Consider the following 22642-nt stretch of genomic DNA (forward strand, 5'->3'; position numbering starts at 1 on the left):
TCACTTGCAGGGAGAAATTTACATACATTCACCTTCAGTTTTGGAAGTTTGACTATGTTTAACATAGATATCCAACATCACAACGGTATAAAAATAACAGTCACAAAAAGCTGTTATATCCGCTTTAAGAAAACAGAAACTTGCTATAGCTGATGAAGTAAACTGACAAAAAGTATCTTAGATGACTGGTAGGTTATTACTTTAATGAGGTTGTTGGATGCTGCAACAATCTGTCTGATCTAAAATATCAAATGATTGGGACTTTTTTATCTCAGATTCATTTTTTGTGGTTGGTTAACAAAAAAAGAAAAGAAGGATTGTCTCTAAATGCTCTTTATTGTACAAGCTAGAATCCTGTTAAATAATGCATAATAGGTCCTAAGGCTGCTTCTACATTACCTCGGCTGGCCACTCAGAATTAATAGCATTATGAAATGCTTGCCAGTCAAAGTGAAACAACAATTAGAATCAAAGTCATTCATATCCAGTAGCCTTATTGTCTTTAACGGGTCAATAATGTTTTACTTTTGCAGCAGCAATCAAATATACTGCAGCTCACAGAATGTTTACGGCTGGATGAAACCTTGCACCAGATATGATGTCTATAAATATGTCCTCTACAGTTGAAGTTATATATTTTTTACCGCTCATTTTTGTCTTTGTTGAGTCATAAAAAACCCCCGAGACCCATGTAAAAACAGGAAGAGCACTACATTTCCTTCAAGCCCGGACGAAACAACATATACAACTGCACATTTTCACTGTCTCATTTGGACTCCATGACTACCTCTAATGGAAAAACAAACAGCCTCACTTCAGTTTCAGACATAAAAGGAAATGGAGGAGCTGCTGAATGCTTATATACAATGGGTTTTATCTAAAACGGGATGTCAAAACACAGGCTGAATCCTTATGGAAACGTTGTTCTGACTGTCAACGGGTCCTGACGGCTTGAGATCAACTATGTACTTCAACCAACTGCTTGCCTGTTTTTCCACGGCAAACGGGAGTATTTTTATCTGGGAATCCTGACAGTGATGATGTAGCGTTGTAAATAACAGAGTAGTGCAGCTGTACACCATCACATACCACTGTAAAGCCTCACATCTGGATCTTATGATACAATATTAGGCCTCCGATAGTTTAAGTGGTTTGGCTATAAATATGGTAAGTTATGGTTAAAAAGAATATTTTCCAAGCTGTAACTTTGTTACTTTATCAAGATGTTAATTTGTTCAGACTTTGATCTTTATGAATTGTTAATGTCCTGCTGAATTTCTGTGTAGTTGAATTAGGAGTTTGTCTCTCAGCGGGTCATGGGATTTGCAACAATGCACCTGCCCTAAACACAGCCGCTAGATTTATGAGTGTGTATAAAAGTTTGCAGCACACTGAGGGTCTTTTACAAGATTGGTTCTGGATAACAGCTGCATTTAGGAGGTCAACACCTTTCACCGCTCATCCAACACGTCAAGTTTTACAACTGCAGCTTTCAAGAACTACAGGGCCAACAAGGAAGCTCTTCCAGATATTGTTACAGAACATAAGGTTACTTTTTTCCCCAGGGCTTGTTACTCAGCATTCTTCATATATATATCTTCATGGTCTGAGTAAAACTATAAATCTTACCATGTCATTAAAAATAACACTAATTGAGTTCCTTTCCTCCCACAGTACAGTAAGATAAAGTTTCAACAATAGACTTTTGCCCATCTGCTAATTTTTTCTCAGGCTTCCTCATCTCTAGATTTCAATTTATCCACTTTATTATTTTGAAGCCTTATCTAATTGAATTTCAACAGCAGTATCTCAATTAATTGTGCATTTCATCCCCCTGGGATTAAGCAGTACATTGGGATGAACAACCTTAATGAGCAATGCACTCAGGTGCACACGTTTCCAATAACAGCAAAGCACCAATGCATTCATTGGATGCCACAGCTCTCCAGTTTTGAATCCTAAATATCCATGAAATAACTGTGCACAAGAAAAGCAAGTTGGCATGAAATTAGGTGGACATATCAAACTGAGTAAAGCATTTGGTGACAATTAAGTTTGGGGTGGCTATAGCTCAAGAGGTAGAGTGGGTTGTCCACCAATCAGTTGGTTGTTAGTTCGATCCGTGGCTCCTCCAGTCTGCATGGTGAACTGTCCTTGGGCAAGATATTGAACCCCAAATTGTATGTGTGTGAATGGGTGGGACACTTTGGATAGGAAGTGCTGTATCTGTCCTGATGAGCAGGTTGCAATCTTGCAACCTCTACCATCAGCATATGAATGTGCGTGTGAGTGGGTGAATGTTGGCATGTATTATAAAATTTGCATTAACACTGTGCCAGGCTTTACATCAGCAGAGTTCTATTTAAAACTTGACAAAAATGTTAAACAATTGTGCCGAGCAAAACATCTACACTTTTGATTATATTATACAATGTTACTGAAACGTCAACACTCATTAACACAACATTAAAAATCTTATGTGAGGCTCTGGGGCAAGTGGTTAAAACTATCTCAAGTGCTGCTGGTGAGGACAGAGGCAGAGTGAAGATTTTGCTGACTGCAAATAAGATTTTGCAAAGTGCTGCCCATGATAAGTAATGAAATAGCCAGAGGAGGGTTTAGTGAAAGCCCAACACCATCTGTGTGCCTGCCTTTCAGATCAGCGATGATAGTGAAGATGATTGATCCTGTGAGGGCAACACACCCACCGATTAATCATCTCAGCGTTATAACAAACTGTAGCAGCTATTTTCATCATAGTACAACCATACTGAATATTTGCTAACAGTATAATGTGCATCACCAAACCAGTAACCTCAACTACAGCTAAATTCTCATATGGTTCAAATGTTATATGCAAAACAGGAACACCACATTGAATCCATTACCTGAAGTAGAAGAAGATGGCCAGAGAGATGAGCAGGGAAGCTATAGATAAAGCATGACCCACAATTGCCATGTAAAACAGGATGTACGCCGACTGTAAAAAAAACGCACACAAACAAGATAAAGATAACATGTGTTGCATTACTACTTGGAAAAATCAGAATGAACCAATACAAAAACCCCAATAAAGGATCCAAAAGGCACAAAATTGCTAATTGTGACAAAAGTGCATGATTCATTTTCATGGTACAAAATTCATTCTGCACACAAAATTCAGCTTGTGTCACTTGACATTTAATAAAGTGACATCAAGGTTACATTTTGCTCTTAAAGGTGGCACATATTTCAGGGGAATTAGAAACTGTAACTTTTGCTCTCTTATAATACTTATATACTTTGTTTGGATATGTTACGTATCAGCTTAATTTTGGAAATATTCGTGATTGCCCAGTTCCAGTTTAACTTATTTTTAAACCACTTATTTGGAAGAAAAAATGGAAAACTAGACTAAGTGTCCATTATAACTGTCTTATGAACTGTGAAACTGTTTTTTCACATAACACTGGTGAGAACAGCAGGTCAAAGTTGAAACACAAAGTAGCTCAGCAATGGTGCTTTCCAATGGACAATTTCTGTATTCATTTTAATGTTTCCCTTCGTTTTCATCTCCAAGTTTGAAAAATTGTCAGATCCTTGTGTGGTTCCCCTTTGGCATTCTCTTTTTAAACCACATGCCAACACAAGCGCGGAGATAAAATGTTATGTTAGTATGACAATGAGACCTAGGATGAAAAGGTACATTAGTCTGCAGAAAAGACCCCAAACCACATCTTGCTTTTAGGAATGCATATATTTTTTACGCTAAGAAAAACAATCTGATAAATGACATGGATTTGGTGCAAATAAACTAATGGATAGCCAAATGATTAATAAATGAATGAAGGATACCAATGACATTTAGTTGTGGATAACAGTGAAGTGAGATTATGAAGATTTAGGATTAAAAAAAACAGAAACGTTTCAGAATCTCTATAAAGGGTGAAACTACATTGTTTTTTAATAAAAAAAGGATTATAAACTAAAGTCGCCATCAACTCAGTTACAGAAAACCGGGAAAGGTTTATTTAGCCTTATTTCTCTTTGGGATCATGCTGGCTTCTGCCGGGGCTGTTTGTTCTCAGAGGTTTCCTGAAGCTGGGAGGCTGGGACCACTGAGATCAGGTTTCTGTGGCAACAGATGGAGTGGCTAATCTCTGGCTTGGTTCTGATCGATCAGCAGACTTTCTCTCACGTTTGCCAGGACAGCTGTTCCAACTGCTTGGTGCAAAGGACTGGATGTAGCGAGCTGGGATTTCTTGCAGTTGTTTGCAGAATTTGTGTTCACACTTGCAAGTATTTGCAGTTGTTCCAGGTGGGAAGGCAGAGTAGGGTTGTTTTCTGATTTATTTGGCTGTTCGCTGGCTTTATATTGAAAAAAAAGTAAAAGGTTGCAGAAGGGAGGGCAAAAAAATTAAGCTCCCAGATAATCACAAAGGGCAAGAATGTCTTAAAAGGCACATTTGTTTTAGAAAGCAAAATTGGACCTTGTACAAAATTTAGACTGATGAAAAGTTTGGCACCAAGTACTTTCATTTAATCAACCAATTATTGTCATCAGTAGGCATCATTAAAAACTTTTAGACAAATGTTATAAGCTCCATAAAACATTAACAAAAACATTTTCACTTGTGCAATCTTTGGCCACCAATGTATTTCCAGCAAACACAATGATAACCTTTATAATTCTTACACTTGCATCTCAGCTATAAAAACACAAAGTTGTTGGTTAGATTACTGTAAAGTAGAAAAATATGAGATAAGATGTAAAACGGCACACATGTAAATGAATACAATGTGAGAGCATGATGACTGAGTGACTAACCAAACTCTAGCATCTGGAGATCAATGAAATAATTGTAGCATGAATAATATTGATTAATTCATATAACTAAAGATGACAAATTCAAATTCATGTAAGTGCCCATTATACATTATACATTATACTGTTTTTTCACATAACACTGGTGAGTACAGCAGGTCATACTTGAAACACAAAGTAGTTCAGCAACAGTTCCTTCCACTGGACAATTTCTGTATTCATTTTAATGTTTGCCTTTGTTTGAGATGTGTAAGTACTAAAAAAAATCTCTTTAATTCCATGACTGTGTTACTGATGTCCCATCTGGAAAAATACTGGAATGAGCTCTCTGGTGTCCAGGTCTGGTTTCTTGATGGGAAACATTGTTAGCAGTTTAGTACAGCAGCTTGTTGCTGTTGGTAATAAAAAGGTTGTTAAAGGCCCCATGAAATGAAAAATATGTTGTCCCAGATTTAATCCTGTGTCCCTGTGTTAACTGTTCATTTAATTCTCTTCTCTTCATTCTCCTGTTAGGGTTAGCGGAGTTAGGGCCATATGTATGTCAAAAAATCAGTATCAGAGTATTTTTACATCAAAATCCCAACCCTTTATTTTCTCTTCCTGTAAAATTGTTTCAAATGTTTGATGACTCAGGGGCGTTTACAAAAGTTAATCCAATCCAATATGACTTTGGGCGAGTAGGGGCTAACAGAGCAATATGGAGAGAGACAGGAAGAGATGTGTGTTTGGATATCAGTGAGCACAATGTGGCTGAGGTTTAATTCATCCACCTCTCCCTCATCCTCCTCCTGATCTAACCACAGGTTTGGGTGTGTGTGTGTGTGTGTGTGGAGCCAACAATCCTCTGTAGCTCCGTTTCTCTCTGCAGCTCCGTGTCGTGCTAAACTCTAAGCCCCGCCCACTTTTTTAGCAGCCCAATCAAATGTGAAGGATTTGATTTAAATCCCTCTTGTAACTGCACACCACTCAAATATTCTGTTTCACTGGGAAATAAGTCACAGTGCAGAAGCTTAAAGATGCTCTAACTTCCGTTTCATGGGGCCTTTAATATGCAATGGTTTATTAGTAGTTGTAGTAGTGTAACTGTGTCCCCTGAGGGATAGAGGGCTTGGAAGAGTTAAAGGGTTTTGTTCCAAGATATGCAAAGTCTGTTTGAACCAATAAACAAACCTGCTTTAGCTGACCTTGCTACTTGTGAGATAAGGACTTTAAGAAGGTAATCCGTAATCTCTGACTGCACTATATTTTCAAACTCTCCATTGTAAACACAAACTAGTGAGTACTATAACAGCTCAGACACTGCATTAAATGCCAGCTTTGTCTTTGTACTTTAATATGACTCAGATCAGGTAAATATCTTATATTTTTTATGGAACTGTATGCATACTGGCAATAAAAAAACTCCTATTGTGTGTAGTACAATATTTATTCACAGCTTGTTCCATGTTTCTAAATTTGCTCCTATCTGTCACTCTCCAAAAGCTCCTGGCAACAAAGAAAAAATTATGCTGACCCATCACACTGTGGCCACCATGCAGTAAATCTATGGTTGCAGGTTACTTTATCTTAATATATTACCTTTAACTTTGCCTTAGTGTTTTCATTGCAGAGTGTATAGTTGGACCAAGTCCTATTGGTATCCGGGTGGCGAAACCACTGCCCGTCCTCCCCACAGTACTTAGTTGCCTTTTCTGAAAGTAACAATTAAGTAATAAATACACATTCTCCAACAGTTTCTTCAAATCCATACTGTAGTGTTTTGCTTCAGTTTGCCTGAGTGAATAATTCATCCTCAAAGGCAACATTCTTGAGTATCACTGCTCACCTGTAGGATCGAAGTCGACAAAATAATTGGGACAGTTTTGGGAGGTATAGGTTCCTGCTGGAGTATCGTCCCAGCACAGCCAGCCATCCCAGTTACGACTGCAGTATAGACCTGTAAAACCAACAAAGCCACAAAGAGAGTTAAGCATTCACAGAGGAGAAACACAAAAACAGAAACACACAGTGAGTCTAAGAAGATATTATCACTACCTGACTTGTTATAAGGTCGATCTCGATTCATTTTCTCGAAGCATTTGTATTGGCTGTCGAGGATTTTCTTTGTCACAATTTCCTGCTCCTCTGGGTTCACCATAGGACTCACCGTGGCCTCATCGGCAAGTTCTACCTCAGTGTCCCCTGAGAGCTGGGCGGCTGTCTTCTTTTGAGTGAAATTACGCATACGCACACACATACAAACACACATACATACACAGTGTCATGAATCATCAGAATAGCGCAATGAGCTGGGAGGCTATGGAAAAAGCATGACGGACAACTATGGTACATATTTGCATTCTCAAGGTTGTAAGTTTGGTTTCTGAAGGGAGTGTGACACAATGAAGTAAAGGATTCCTCAATCAAAAAAAAAAAAAAGATAGAAAAACAAACCTGTTTGAATGCTATTTCCTGCATTTTTAAATATTTATCAGCTTGGAAAATCTTATTGTGTTGAGATTGTTCAGTGTGATTTCCATAATAATGGTACAATATTCTAACAAGGGAATTGATTGAATCCAGTATATTTTGCTGTATTATTAATTCACTCAACTCTACTTAAGATCACATTAAGCTTCTTTGACAGAGATAAGATACTTGATGATAGATAATACTGTACTAAAAGTAAAGCACTAAAAAGTTGGGCACCTTTTATACTTTTCAGCCCCATCTTTGATGATCTTCAATGTTCAATCAGGAAAAATGATCAAGGTATTTATAATATTTCATATTTCAACCCCCAAAATGCAGAAGGCTGATTAGGCCCTGCATAGTGTTCCACATCTCCTTTCAGACTGAGGATTTTGAAAAAAAATCAGGGGTATAAGATAAGATAAGATAACTTTATTGTCTGTCACAAAGCACGTAGAATAGGACTAAAAATGTTAAAACTACAACTGACAGGAACAGTATATCCCCATCCCCAGTAAAAATGACACTAGAATCATCTGGAAAAAAATAAAGACAATGGTCAACTACAATAAAAGTCCCTCCCACACACCTGACATTGATCCTGATCTCCCAGACAAGCTCAATGAGTTCTAGTGAGGTTTGAGGAGTCTCCAGTCCCACGCTACTCTCCTCCAACCCCTCCTCCACCCCCTCCATTCTACATCCAGGAGAAGGAGGTGAGGGTCACGTTCAGAAAAACGAACACAAGGAAAGCAGCAGGCCCGGACAGGATCAGTTCAGCTGTTCTGAACCACTGTGCAGCTCAGCTGGCCCCCACATTCACCAACATCTTCAACATCTCCCTCTGCCAGTGTACAGTACCACAGTGCTTCAAGGACTCAATCATAATCCCAGTGCCAAAATCACAGAAGATCTCTTGCCTCAACGACTTCAGACCAATTGCCCTAACATCTGTGGTCATGAAGTCGTTTGAGCGCATCATTCTCTCCTACCTGAAGCTCCCCTCTGATGGATACTTACCAGTTTGCCTACCGTGCGAACAGGTCAGTTGAGGATGCTGTCAACCTAGCCCTCCATCACACACTACATCGCCTAGATTCACCCAACACCTTCGCCTGCATCCCATTCATCGACTTCAGCTCAGCCTTCAATACAATAAACCCGGTCAATCTTTTCAAAAAACTGATGGACATGAACATTGACCCCTGCATATGCCACTGGATAAGGATCTTTCTGTGATCTCCCCCCCCCCCCTGGAATCCCTCATCCACATCTCTGGAAAACCCATAACCATAACGGACTTTTTCAAATTTCTTGGCACATACATCAGTAAAACACTCAAATGAAAGACCAACACAGATCATATCAACAAAAAAGCCCACCAGAGACTGTTTTTCCTCCGACAGCTCAAGAAATTCAAAGTCAAACAATCTCTCCTACTTCAGTTTTACACCGCCATCGTTAAAAGCATACTCACCTCATCTATAACAGTCTGTTACTGCAGCCTGGACAGTCACTCAAGCAAAAAACTGCAGCGTATAGTCAAAAAAACATCCAAGATCATTGGCAAACCCCTCCCATCAGGTGAATCACTATATATCAAACGCACTATCAAAAAGGCAAATGAAATAATCTCTGACCCCTCTCACCCTGCTCACCACCTGTTCCAACTGATGCCCCACAGGAGGCGCTATAGATCACTGTCCACCAAAACATCCCTTTTCAAACACAGCTTCTTCCTCACTGCCATAAGGACCCTGAACACTTTGCAGTAATCCCTGCCAGATGTACCTGCACTTTAAACTGTCATGTGATTATTATTGTGTAAATTTGTGTATATTGTCTGTTGTGCCAGTCCTATGTGAAGCTGTTATCTATTCTATGTCTGACACAGTTGTAATGAGCTTCCCTATATGCTGTACCGAAAGCAAATTCCACCAACCTCGGTCATGTGGTCATTAAACAATTGATTGATTGATTGATTGATTGATTGATTGATTGATTGATTAACCCTGTGAAATAACTAGGCTATGATATTGTATATGATCTGAGGTCTGAGAAAAGGAAGCTACATTTGTATTATTTTGTCACAAACTTTCAGGAAACCCAATCAGTAATGACAAACCTAATTATCAAGAATCTTTATGCATGATCTTTACAGTAAATCTGTGATATACATTACCCTCAGTTTCTCCGTAGTGTTGAAAATGCAGAGTGTGTAATTGGTCCAAGTCTGGTTGCTTTCTGGATGGTGAAACCACTGCCCATCCTTTCCACAGTACTTTGTTGCCTTTTCTAAAAAGAACAATTATGTGTTAAAGGTACAGTGGAGTATGTCACACCTTAATCAAATAATATTTTAGTAAATAATTAACAATTCTGGTCCATTGTATAGTCCGTTTAAAAATAGCCAACAGAGGATCAATGGTGAATTCATCATGAGAGATTAACAAGATATCAGTAGAGCAAAAATTTACTGCTCACCTGTGGGATCCATGTCAGGAAAATAATCTGGGCAGTTTTGGGTGGCATAGGTTGCCGCTGCAGTATCATCCCAGCACAGCCAGCCGTCCCAGTTACGACTGCAGTACAGCCCTGCAGCACCAACAAGGCCACAAAGACATGATAACAATTGATTACAGGTCTCTTGCTCAAGTTTGTGCAACATGAAACCTCTCAAATAATCACATGGATACACAATAAAATCATTTGTTGGCAGACAAGAGATTCACACATTCAGTTTCAACAGACAGTGTCAATACCTGATTTGTTAAAAGGTGGGTCTCGGTTTATTTTCAGGAGGCATTGGTACTCATTCTCAAGCAATTTCAGTTTCTGTGAAAAAAAAAGGTGTTTCAACATTACAAAATAATGGACAGCTCTCACTCAGACTTCCAAATGTTTGGGGATATTAATAGTTCCTTAGAAATTGTGCTCAACAAGTACTATTTCCATTGTTATTTTCAATCACACATCCAATCAAACAAGTGTTTAAGGCAAATTATTCTCTTGTGGGAACAAGATATTGAGATATGTGAACAAATTATTAACAAGATTCATATTTTTTCCACCATAACTAGAACTATATGAGCTTGTGCTTCTTTTATCCTCTCAGAACACATCAGAAAATGCTCATATGGGTTGTTTTGGAGAGCAGTGGAGTACTTGTGGTGCAAACAGAGGGAGGCTGTGTGGACAAACCAACCAGCGGGGTGCTAGTGCTACAATCAGGCAATGATAATCCCTCACCAGCTTCCCCTCACTAAAATTGCAGAGTCTGGTCAATTGGGTCAAGTTGGGAGCATTGCTGGTCTCTGAAGGGGTAGATGATTGTTTTCCTCTGTACCACCTGCTGCTTTAACTTACTTTAGTAAACTGTATATTCAGGTCAGAATAACATGGTGGAAATTTGTATCCCAAAAATGCTTTGTACCTATTCGTACAAAAAGTATGCATTTGCCCTTATGAACACCCACTATATGCTTGTGAAGTGCACTTTTGAGAACAAAATTTTACTTGACCTGTACCTCTATTGTTGAGAGTGCATGTACAGTACCACTACTGCACTTATGGACAATTGCCTGAGAACACTAAACTATTATGGAATATGACTAGTGGAAATTACATACATTTTATATATTTTATACTTGTGAAGAGGCCACATGTCTGGAACTTGCAGGAAGACCCAACAGTATTGGTAAGCCTAGTTACAAAGAACCTGTATGCATAATCTGTACAATAAATCCACATTGGATATTTTCTAACATCATCAATAAATTACCGTGGACCTCTTCCCATGGGCGGTGACGCAGAGTGTATAGTTGGTCCAACTCCTGTTGCTCTCCAGATGGTGAAACCACTTCCCATCCTTTCCACAGTGCTTAGTTGCCTTTTCTGAGAAGAACAATCTTAACTTTAAATACAGTAAACAGAGAATTACGAGTGAATTCTTCATGAGAGGGTAACAAGATATCAGTTGAGCAGTAACACTCACTTGTGGGGTCAAAGTCAGCAATATAATATGGGCAGTTTTGGGTGGCATAGGTTTCCGCTGGAGTATCGTCCCAGCACAACCAGCCATCCCAATTACGACTGCAGTACGGCCCTGTCACACCAAAAAACAAAGTTATTTAAAAGCCTCTTGTTCTTAAGTTTGTCCAAAATGAAACATGTACAAATCATGGTGACATATAACAAAATAACTGCTGCATAGTGGGTTTCAGTAGACACTATCAGTACCTGATTTATTATAAGGTGGATCTTGCTTCATTTTCACCGAGCATTTCTTTTCGTTCTCATGGATAATCTTTTCCATAAAACTCCCCTTTTCTGTGTCAACCACTGAGGTCGGCTCCACTGCAGCATCCCTTAAAATATGGGAGACTTCCTTCTGTTAAAAAGAAAAGAAGAAGAAATTGCTAAGTCACAAAATAGTTATAAAATTTTGTAAACTGAGTCTCCTTCTATCATAAGTTTCAGGGAAACAACCAATCAACAAATACCTCCAATATCTCCTTTGAAGATTGACAAGTGGACCCAGTCTGGACCCACTTACCCCATTCGTCACAATATTTGGTCACCTTTTCTGTCAAGTATAAAAACAAAACAAAATATAATGACTTAATGGCATCTTGACATCAGTATAACTCATCACAGAGTATCCTGATAGTTTCATATTCATATCAAATGACTTAAATAAACAGACAGACAAAAAATCTTTAGCTGCTTTAGGATTCATGTCCGGTAGGGAATCTCTTCTTTGGCTCCTTGTTTTTCATCAGTCGTATACTGGCATCATCCAAACACATAAATTGGACCCTGAATCTTGGCATTACTCAACTGGAATTAATTTAACTTGGCACACATCATCAAACGTTATGTCAAACAGAAAATCCCAACTTTGGAGTAATTTTCTGGCAAATTCTCAAATGTCGGACTTAAAACCACATGTACTGTCGATCCATGACTGGGCTAAGAATGAGATCACATTGTTCCTGACAACATAGCCCGACTGGCTAGTCATCTCCGACAGCTCATCAACTGTTCGGCAACCACATCCAACTGTACGTCTCCCCCGAAGCCTCATATCAGCAGCATCAGCTTTCAAATAAGGAGCCATAAGGGGACTCTTAACGTCACGGGCATTTTGGGAAGATCCTTTATGAGCCTCCTCTAACAAAAACACCTTCTCTGTTCTCTCGTTCATATCCTCTCTCCCCATCCATCTCTCTGACTTCAACTTTCCTGTCTTTTTTGTAATCCCTGTTTTCTTTGCTTCTCTTTTTCTCTCTCTATATACCCTTCATTCTTCTTTCTGTCCTCTCCTTCACCTCCCCTTTCTCCATCATATTGCATCTCCTAAATCAGAGATGACTAGACTCTGGATCTCTTCAACTAGGCACTATTAAGCCTTGCATTCCTCACAGTGTGTTAACTGCATACGGTAGTATCTGTTTATACTGCACCCAAACATTGAGTGCACTTACATAATCAATTTCCACAGTCAATTTCTATATAAATAAATGTCTGTTTTCATTCTGTCTGATTGATAAAACACAACAGGCTAATGATTTAACCTGTTTCCAGTTTATAAATCTTTTATATTAGCTGTCATTTACAGTCACTGTTATGTAACTCCTTCTCCACAGTACCATGTTGAAGCACTGGTGATTAAGAAAGAGTCTACATTAGCAACTTTTCAAAGCTCTGCCTATAGGCACAACACCTTAGGCTAAATGCTTACGTTAGCTTGCTAACATGCTTACAAACACAATGACACACTGATGTTTGGCACTTGTAAGGTTTTCAGTAACAAGCATCTTACTTTAACATGTTAGCATGCTAACATTTGCTAATTAGCACTGAACCCAAGCTGAGGCTGATGGGAAAGTCACTTCTTTTTCAGGTATTTTGTCCTAAAACACCAGTATTAGACAAATTCACTAATGGTGGTGCAAGATGAAAAGTTAGGGATCAATTAAGTTATTACAAGAGAAGGACATGAACATATCAGGGCATCCAATACTTGTTGAGACATTTCACTCAAAACCAAAAATGTCAACCTCATGGTAGTGTGAGAGTAAAAGTCAGGGGATCGCCAAAGTTAGTAGGATACATCTTCTAGGAACAATGAATATCTGTACAAAATTTGGTGCCAATCCATCAAGTAGATGTTAAGACATTTCACAGAATAAGTGAAAACTTTGACCTGTTGATGGCACTTAAAGAAATGTCAGGAGATCATCAAAGTCATTAGGGATTTATCCTTGGGGGGGGTTTCAGTCAGGACCAAAGTGGTGGACCGATTGACCAATAACAAAAGCAGAAGAACTGTTAATATGAACCTCTAAGCCACAGGCTAACAAGAGAAAAAGATCAACAAAAATATGTCACAGTACTGTCTGCACTGTTTGATTTCTGGTCAGAGACACTATATGTCCAGAAACTGACCATTTATAGGAAATGGTTATACAGTAAGATTTGGCGGAAAAGGCTTTGCTCTTTGAGGGAGAAGAAAGAATCCGAAGAATCTGAGCAGTGATGGGGACTCTGCTGGAAGAACTAATCCCCCCTCACTAAACATACATGAACATTAAATCTTAGTTAAATCAACACTTCCAAAAATATTGCACATGAGGAGGAGGTTGGGTTGGTGGAGGAAGCTGGTTGCATCAGCAAACAGCGTTGGCATGAGCGTATAAGACTGATAATGATAAATCTCAAGTTATTATGGCCATGCTGTTCACCTGCATGAATTTCATTGGACATTATTAGTCAGCTGATAGCCACAGAACTAGTGAATGAGCCAGCGATTGGATTGTTTTCTGTGTTGCCTGCTGCCTTGTAATTAACAAGTCATGTGGAAAACTGTCAAACCCACTGCTCTCAATTCAGCGAGCTCATTGTTGTGGACTAGTGTGAGAAGTTCACAGCTCTTACCAGTGGGGTCCAAGCCAGAGTAATCTGGACAGTTCTGTGTCACAGATGTCCCCGGTGGTGTCTCTTCCCAGCACAACAAGCCATCCCACATATGTCCGCAGAATGTACCTGTAGGAAGGAAAAACAGTATAATGACTATTCTGGGTAATTGCCAACATGCATTTTCTAAGCCTTCCATTGTAAATAATGTAATTTAAGTGTATGTCAGAGTAATATAATTTCTCTACAGCCTTTGAAAGCGATTAAAACCCCACAGCTACAACTACATAAGCCTTTTGAGGTCAGTTGCACTTGAACCACCACTAACAACACTACCATTACCTTTAACAAGAGCAACAGTGTTCTGATCCTAATCCCGTTTTGTAACATCACACCTCTGATACTCCCTCAGAGGTATTCAATTTGGTTCTCCAGCCTTAAGAGGCCTTAGAATGATTTGGGCCTCTCACCAGTTCTGTTTTGTTGGTGGTCTTTGTTGGACAGCTCAAGACATTTGTATTGACCCTGGCTCACCGCCTGGCCCCATCCCTCTACTATGCTCTGTCCAGGCCTGAGTGATGGGTCTGGAATGGTCTCAGCACCCGCTGCCACCCTGCGCTGCAGAGACAACATGACACAAGAATTGAGTGAAGGGAGGAAGAAAACATGCTTTTTAGTTTAATATAGTTTGGAGTATAGATGGTGGTGTGTGTTTTGTGGTTACTGCCTTGATATACATTCCCTTTGCAGACTGCAAGATAAAGCATAAATATTATCTTGGATGATGATGTTAGCTAAATCTGTATATTTAACAGTTGTGTCATGCATAGACAAAGACACGCATCCTTATGTAAGATAAAAATTTAAATGGAAGCATGGGAGTATGCAAAGTTTTTAAGGCCTTTTCAAAGCAGATCTGATGACGATTTCACTCCCCTTTGAAGTCACTCGCCATTCATGTAACTCATTAAAGTGTGTTTGCAAGCTTACAAAATAAGTTAAGCATCTGATTTCCCATGTGAAATGCTGATTTTGATAACGCTGCTCACCGAAGGATAAAGAGCCCATTTTACTGTGACTTATCTTGTAAATTTTTTTGGATGAAAATTAAGCTTCTCACAGTGCCAGGCTCAAGCTAGCATTTTCTGAATTATTAGAGGAATTTCAATACTTTGCCTGCAAGATTTTTTCCACATGCCTTATCACAACTGAGATACAAACCTCCTACTGCCTTCTCTCTCTGGAGGAAACAGGAATTCTCATTAGACCAACATATCATTCTTACCTTTCTGATACAACAAACTTGTAAAAGGACAGACACTTGAGAAAGTCTGTGAGAATGCAGATGTCCCATGTAGCAGTTTAGCAGCCGTACATATGATGTCACTCCAAACATTGAAGTAAATGACGTCATACATACGACCACCAGGCCACCACCAATATCAACAGATGAGCTGACTGAGAAAAAAGCAAAAAAATCTTCTGTTCTCCTCCAGAGCCCTTCATGTCAAGTCCTCTCCTCACCTACAGTACTACTCATTAATTCTCCTAAATCAACATGACAAGACCACTCAAAAAGGAAAGTACAGCAACATAAAGCAGAACAGCATAGATACATCAGGCATAAAACATTTGGCAGGGATATTATCCAGGACCTAAATGTCAAACTTGATGCTGAACAGCAAAGGAAATTGAAACAATAAAATTCCATTTCACACTGACACTGAGGAATAGTGGACCATATGCTTTTTTTCATAAGGGACAATGACTCATGAAAGACATGTATGTTCCTGCAAAAAACCTTTCAAAAATCCCAAAGTGAACGTTCTGTATCCCCCGTGAACAATGCTCAAATTATGCCTCTGAGCTTTCCAAAATTTGATGTATGTGGTCTTGATAATAGCATTTATTATGGAGTCCTCATTAAGCAAATTGGTGTAATTTGAGGTTGATGGAGAGGTAAAAGTCCTTCAAAAGCACTTAGATCATTTTAAAGTTTGAATTGTTTAATAATTAACACCTCCATCAAGGCGACCAGTATATTTTTCATATGACAGTACACACTGCCAAAATATATTACCCTACATGATTTGTCTGAGATATCATATTTGTGTTCAAATCTTCTTATCTTACAGCACCCTCATTAAGCTAACTGATGTAATTTCTAAAATGCCGGAGCACATTGTGAATATGACTCAACCTCCCAAGCTTCACTGAAATTAGATCATGGTTTCCAGAGGTCTTTCAGATTAAGATTTCACATTTGGTGGACATTAATAGTAAATCCAAGAGACACAGACATGCTTTATGTTGTATCTAAGGTGTTGTGATGACCCCTGTGTCATCTTTGTTTGGCTTTGTGATTAAACTGTCTGCTCTGTCTCAACAGGTGCTCGTATAGGGCAACTGGTGACACCTGAGGGCCCACAGGATGGCATGATTATTGAAGTCTGGGGTGTAGCTGTGGCAGTCTCTCGCCCTCCTCTGACTGCTTACTGCAACTTTCAGCTTTCTGCTTTGCCCTTCAGGCACCCATTCTGGTTTGGTTTAGTTATGCTGCCTTAGTTATTTACTTTGATTTCATGCACCTTCCAACACACACACACATATGTTCCACTCATGCATCACATCCACTACTGATACCACTGACTTCCACACTCCATACTGTAAATATTTAGTTTTTTATTTAATTTGGCTTAATTTGTTTAATAAATGTATCTTTTATTTATTTCTAGGTGTAACTCATGGTGTGTCTCCTTTTGTCTTTTGTTGTGGCCATTTGAGCCAGGTCATAACAAATGGGGGCTCGTCCATTTAGGTTGTTTTGGTAAAAAGTTTGTTTGTGCTTCAGGTAGCAGTTGGGTTCATGGTGTGACTGTGCAACTGATGAGGTGATTTGGTCCAGATGCGTGCTGGCTTTTGGTCTTTGGTTTTGCTCTGGTTTAGCTCTGCTTTTGCTCTGGTTTCTTGATTTTGGGAAATACACCATGTGTTCTTTGGAAGCGTTGGTTTCTGACCTGGTGTTGGATTGTCGGGTGCTGAACAGAATGTAGGTGTTACTGTCCTGATATGCTGTAAACAGCATTTCCACTTTGGGTTGTGTCCATAATGTCATAGGTTTTCGAACAGCTGTCTGGTTGGCATGTCCACATGACTTTGTGGGTTTGCCTGTTTGCAGGTCGCTTCACAAGCCCACTGGTTTTCAGTGCTTAAATACCTGCCGCAAGCCTCATAAAGCCTAGTGGTGAGTTATTAGTAAGTTTTGGTTAGGCAGTTAGGGGGGGATTCTCTGTTAGGGGTTGTCATTTGCTCAAGTGTGTGTCTGGCAGTGAACACATTACTATCTGTATTAGTAATTTGTAATTATGGCTTTCTTGTCGCAGTTTGTTGATGCGCTTACAGTGGCATTTGTTAATGGCTGTAAAAAGGAGCAGCTTGTGCAAATAGCTGACCATTATGGCATTATTGTTGAGGAGAAAAAAACGTAAAGATGAGATTAAAAATCAGGTTTTGGCGTCCTTGTTTGAATGAGGTGTGTTACAGAAAAGTGAGTTGTGTCCAGCTGCAGTGGAGCCAGCACCTGCGCTGGTGTCTGCGCCAGTAGTTGTGTGGGCAGCTGGTTTGACTTTTGAGCAGCAGAAGGAGCTGTTAGCATTGCAGTTTGAGCAGGGGAAGTTACAGAGACATATGGACAGGGAGGAGAAGCTTGAGTTGGAGAAAAAATGGCAAAACACTGAGAAAATGGAATTGGAGTTAGAACAGTCCAAGTTACAGTTAATCAGAGAGGGCAAACTTTCTCCAGGGGGGTCTAGTATGGAGGATTCTGCTTCCATTGGCTCTGCACTGGGTGGTATTGATGTTGTGGCTAATTTGCGTTTGGTGCCGAAGTTTAATGAGCGTGTCACAGATGCAAAAAAATTGGCCAGATTTAGACAGAGTGCTTATGCTTCAGTGCATCCTTAGTGGGAGAGCCCAGGAGGCATACTGAGCTGTATGTGGAAAGGATGGCTTGGATTAAGAGGTGGTGAAATCGGTTGTATTAAAAGCATATGAGCTGGGCCCTGAAGCCTATCACCAGAAATTCAGATATTGGGTAAAGGGCGATAAGCAAACAAATGTGGAGTTTGTCTTCGATTTGGCTTTCCATTTTTACTGTTGGTGCTCAGCCACTAAAGTTGATACTTTTGACAGTCTCTGTGAGCTGATTGTGTTAGAAAACTTTAAAAATGCTATCCCTCAATGCATTGCTACTTATGTAAATGAGCAGAAGCCCTCCTCTGTGCTTAAAGCAGCTGATAAGCTGATTTTGTGTTGACGCATAAGGGTAGTTTTTCAGAGATGCGCTCTTGGGGTGATTGGAGAAGTGCTGAAGATAACTGGTAATTCTTGCAGTGGTGCTAAGTTTTCGCCTGGTTCCTTGCATAAGCCTGCATTTATGGGGTGGCCTGAGGGTTCCAGAGTGTGTAATTACTGCCATGGGGAGGGTCATTGGAAGAACAAGTGTCTGCTGTTGAAGCATATACTCTACAATTTTGGAGCAGAGACCAGTGTGTGTGTGGGGGGGGGGGATGACACCAGTGCAGACACTCGTTTAATGTGGAATCAGTGTCGCCTATTCCGCCCACTATAGAAACATGAGATTTTGTATTAATGAAGGATATGGAGCTGGGCTTAATTTGTGTGCCGTGCCATTATATTAGGCTGATTTGCGAGTTGGTACAGTGCATTGTTCCTTTCCGGGTGTGTCCTGCGTTGCCACTTGATGATGTGGTAGATTTTGGGCCTGGCCAGTAGTGCTGTGTGGGCCAATGTACAGCAGTCTCCGGCAGTCTGATATGCACAAACACCCTCCTGTTTCAGGGTGTAGTGGAGTTGTGGTTGCACTGCCTGATCTTCCTCCAGTTGTTTTGAGGATTGGGTGAAGGGCCAAGGGGCTGCTAATCTTTTTTCTGATTTTGTGGGATGAGGTGAGGAGACGTTGCTTTGCTTTACTTTATCCAGGAGGATTTGCTGGTGGGAAAGTGGGAAGTGACTTTTCAGGTTGTTGTGCTGAGTAACTTCCATGATGGGGTGGTGCAAACAGCATATGATGGTTGTGGATCTGGGGGTGAGGAGAGCTTATGACCGTGTTCTGCACTATTTCTTTTGGCCTTGGTTGAAACATAATGTCTCCAAATATCTCAGGTCATGCCATACATGCCAGCTCATTGGGAAACCGAGTCAAGTTGTCAAGCTTGCTCCTCTTTGTCCTATCCCAGTTGTTAGCCAGCTGTCTGAACACTTGACCATAGTTGAAGTGACATGAAAAATTTTGGAAGATGCACAGGCTAATACGAAAGAACTGTATGACCTTCGATCTGAGCGCTACCACTTTAGCCCTGGTGATCAAGTTCTAGCTCTACCCTCCGATGCAAGTGACTCTATAGTTTGGACAGTGAGAGTGACCTTAAAGCTTGTGTTGTTCCTGTCACTTGCAGTAGGCTAAAAAACAAGAGAGTTTGTTGGTGGGCTCAGTGCCATGTTCAACACCTGTCCACACTCGCTTCACTTAGCTCTGCTGGATGGGATCTGTCACTGGCTACTAAATCCTCAGATCCTTTCTGGCCTTGTGATTTACCTGTCTGTTCTGTCTCAACAGGTGTATGTTGGGGCAACTTGGGACACCTGATGGCTCACAGGGTCACCAGGTGTGGCAGTCTCTCCCTCCTCTGACTGCTTGCTGCCGCTGCTGCTGTGGCTTGCAACTTTCTGCTTCTCCCTTCAGGCACCCATTCTGGTTTGGTTTAGTTATGCTGCCTTAGTTATTTGCTTTGCTTTCATGTACCTTCAACACTCACATAGACATCCTCCACTTATGCATCACATACACTACTGATACCACTGATTTCCACACTCCATACTGTGAATATTTAGTTCATTATTTAACTTGGTTTAATACGTTTAATAAATGTATCTTTTTTTGTTACCTCTTTATCATGGTGTGTCCCTTTTTGTTGTGGCCATTTGAGCCAGGTCATAACAGGCATCTAAGCAACATAGCATGCTATGAAAGCCATTAAATATATATGTGTGGGATATTATCGCATGAATGCACAATGATGTATTACAGTTTGTGTCTATATCCACACTAAGATTAAATTAAGGCAAAATGCATCATCTATCTTGAAGGAATGAGCATATACAGCAAAAAGAGAAGCACGCACATATACACACATACAGTCATGGATCAAATATCATCTCTTTTGTCTCATCCAACTGTGTAACGAACACGCTAAGCCAATTATAAACTTTAATTATCACTTATAAAGGGTGAGAGAAAATTAATCATGAGACTTTTCGCTGAGAAAAGAAAACCACTAGACCACAACATATTACATGTCTGTTTTGATGAAAATTGAGTTCTATGTTAAAGGGGACATATCATGCATATTTCCAGGTCTATATTTATATTCTGGGTCTCACTCGAATATCTCTGCATGATTTACAGTTCATAAAACTCCTTATTTATCTTATACTGGCTGTTTATGCAGCCCCTCAGTTCAGCCTGTCTTGAAATGGAAACTTCTCTAATACATCTGTACATGTTTGAGCCCGAATCTGATCTGAAATATGCAAGTGGACAATGCAAAAAAAACACAGAAAATAAACAAAAAGTACCAACAAAAAATAACAAAAAACCACAAAAAGCATGTTATGTCCCCTTTGAAACACACACATATTGTACAGCATACCTAGTGAAAAAAAGCAGAGCCTCAGTGAGTTTACTACAGCATTCCTTGAATAAAAAATGAGAGCTTACCACCAGGAGAAACCAAAGGATCCAAAGGGAGCCTGCAAACGTCATATCTTCCTCTCACAGGCAAATCTCTAGAGAGAGACGAGAAGGACAAGTTACAGAAAAAAGTTGTCTACCGTGAAAGTGACAGACTGAACAAATATTGTGGCTGTTTCAAATCAGGACTACGTCCTCCCCAGGAGAAAACAACACTAGCAATCATTAATCTGAACTGCAAATCACTTTAGCGGAGGCACTGCAGTTTGTGACAATTCAAACGTGTGTGTGTGTGTGGCTCCCATCTCATTCTTAATATAAGTCCAATTTAAGACATCTTAGGGTAAAAACTAAGGTAAAAATAGATAGGGTAAATACTTTTTTAATGCCTTGATGTCAACGTCAACAGTAAAATTCTCTTACACCCTTTTTACACCCTTGTGATAAGTTAGTTTAAAACATATTTAAAAACTGTATTTGTATATATGATTAAAACCTAGATACATGTAATAAAATGTATGTTTTTTTCTGATTCTTCAGTTTGTGATGTGCATGCAGCCAAGTAATTAGTGATTTACAGGTAAAACATTAATTTATTAAGTGGCTGGGATAATTTTCTGAATATTCGTGTCATGGGGAGATGTTCAATTGTTTAAAACTTTAAAGTTAAAATGTTGAAAGATGTCAAGAAAAACTCTGTACGAATTCAGTTTGTGTTCACCCCACACAATTCCACTGCAGGCTATGGAGTTTCCCTCTTTAATAGGTAGACATTGGTCACTGTTACATGTCCTGTCTTGGTAATTAAAAAAAAGGAGTGAAAATGCAGTTATACTATTAAAAAATAGACCTTAAAAAATTCTGTTTCATTTCTGTTTATTCAAAATGATCAAAAACAGTGATCCACACTGTAGAATGATAGTCCACTGTTGGCAATGTAGGAATGTATGTGTGTGTGTGTGTGTGTGTGTGTTTGTCTGAGAACTAGAGAGAAAGCGTATCCATCAATATGCGAAACAATAGCATGAAAGGGTAATATTATATTCTGAGCTAAAGGAGGTAGAAACAACAGTGTGTAGACACAGACACAGTTGGACAAAAATAGTTGGTGGTCGTTAATCACTTTGCGCGGAGCCTCCACTCCTGCACGACAGCAGCATCTGCCACTTTAGTATCTGAGTGCATGTGAGATTAGAATTCACTTAAGGTCTCTTTGCTTTGGCTTACAAAGTCCCAGTTGGAAGCCCATCACTCCACAGTTTGAAAAGCTAGGATGACCTACTGGTTGTTCTCCACACCCCACAGCGGGAGCAGGCTGTTCAGCAGATAGACTTGGACTGGACTATAGGACTTGCATGAGCAAGTCCTATAAGTCATTGTGAAAGGTTAGCAGGATTGATAGTATTTGTTTTGGCTTTAAAAAGCACACTGATGGTAGGCTACTTAGCATTAAGATGACAAATTAACCTGGAGCCGCTTCTGCCAAGAGTTCCAGACAGGGAGTGCTGATCTCTGACCAAGGATCCCCAAATTTATCATTCATGATTTCCCAAACTAATTGTAGACGTCTGTCTCTGTAAATGAGTCAGACCTACATACATACAACATAGTAGAGATAAAATGATGAGTCTATTAATGGATTAGTTGATTTACCGAAAATTAATTAATTGTTGAAGTCATTTTTCAAGTAAAAAATG

At 39.7% G+C, this 22642-nt stretch overlaps 1 protein-coding gene across 1 annotated transcript in view; it reads right to left on the reverse strand.

The window, feature by feature from the left end:
• calcr (calcitonin receptor) overlaps positions 1 to 22642 on the reverse strand; it is a 71145-nt gene that overhangs the window by 16548 nt on the left and 31955 nt on the right. The window contains exons 2-15 of the mRNA XM_067611208.1: positions 20973 to 21040; positions 14644 to 14791; positions 14195 to 14302; positions 11758 to 11840; positions 11495 to 11645; positions 11250 to 11360; positions 11037 to 11149; positions 10018 to 10090; positions 9740 to 9850; positions 9438 to 9550; positions 6839 to 7007; positions 6630 to 6740; positions 6383 to 6495; positions 2889 to 2980 (exon numbers count right to left, since the gene is read on the reverse strand). Coding sequence (XP_067467309.1) covers positions 2889 to 2980; positions 6383 to 6495; positions 6630 to 6740; positions 6839 to 7007; positions 9438 to 9550; positions 9740 to 9850; positions 10018 to 10090; positions 11037 to 11149; positions 11250 to 11360; positions 11495 to 11645; positions 11758 to 11840; positions 14195 to 14302; positions 14644 to 14791; positions 20973 to 21017 — 1541 coding nt within the window. The 5' untranslated portion in view covers positions 21018 to 21040. The remainder of the gene's footprint in view (positions 1 to 2888; positions 2981 to 6382; positions 6496 to 6629; positions 6741 to 6838; positions 7008 to 9437; positions 9551 to 9739; positions 9851 to 10017; positions 10091 to 11036; positions 11150 to 11249; positions 11361 to 11494; positions 11646 to 11757; positions 11841 to 14194; positions 14303 to 14643; positions 14792 to 20972; positions 21041 to 22642) is intronic.

Source organism: Thunnus thynnus, chromosome 15 (genome assembly GCF_963924715.1).
Source record: "Thunnus thynnus chromosome 15, fThuThy2.1, whole genome shotgun sequence".
Taxonomy (NCBI): domain Eukaryota; kingdom Metazoa; phylum Chordata; class Actinopteri; order Scombriformes; family Scombridae; genus Thunnus; species Thunnus thynnus.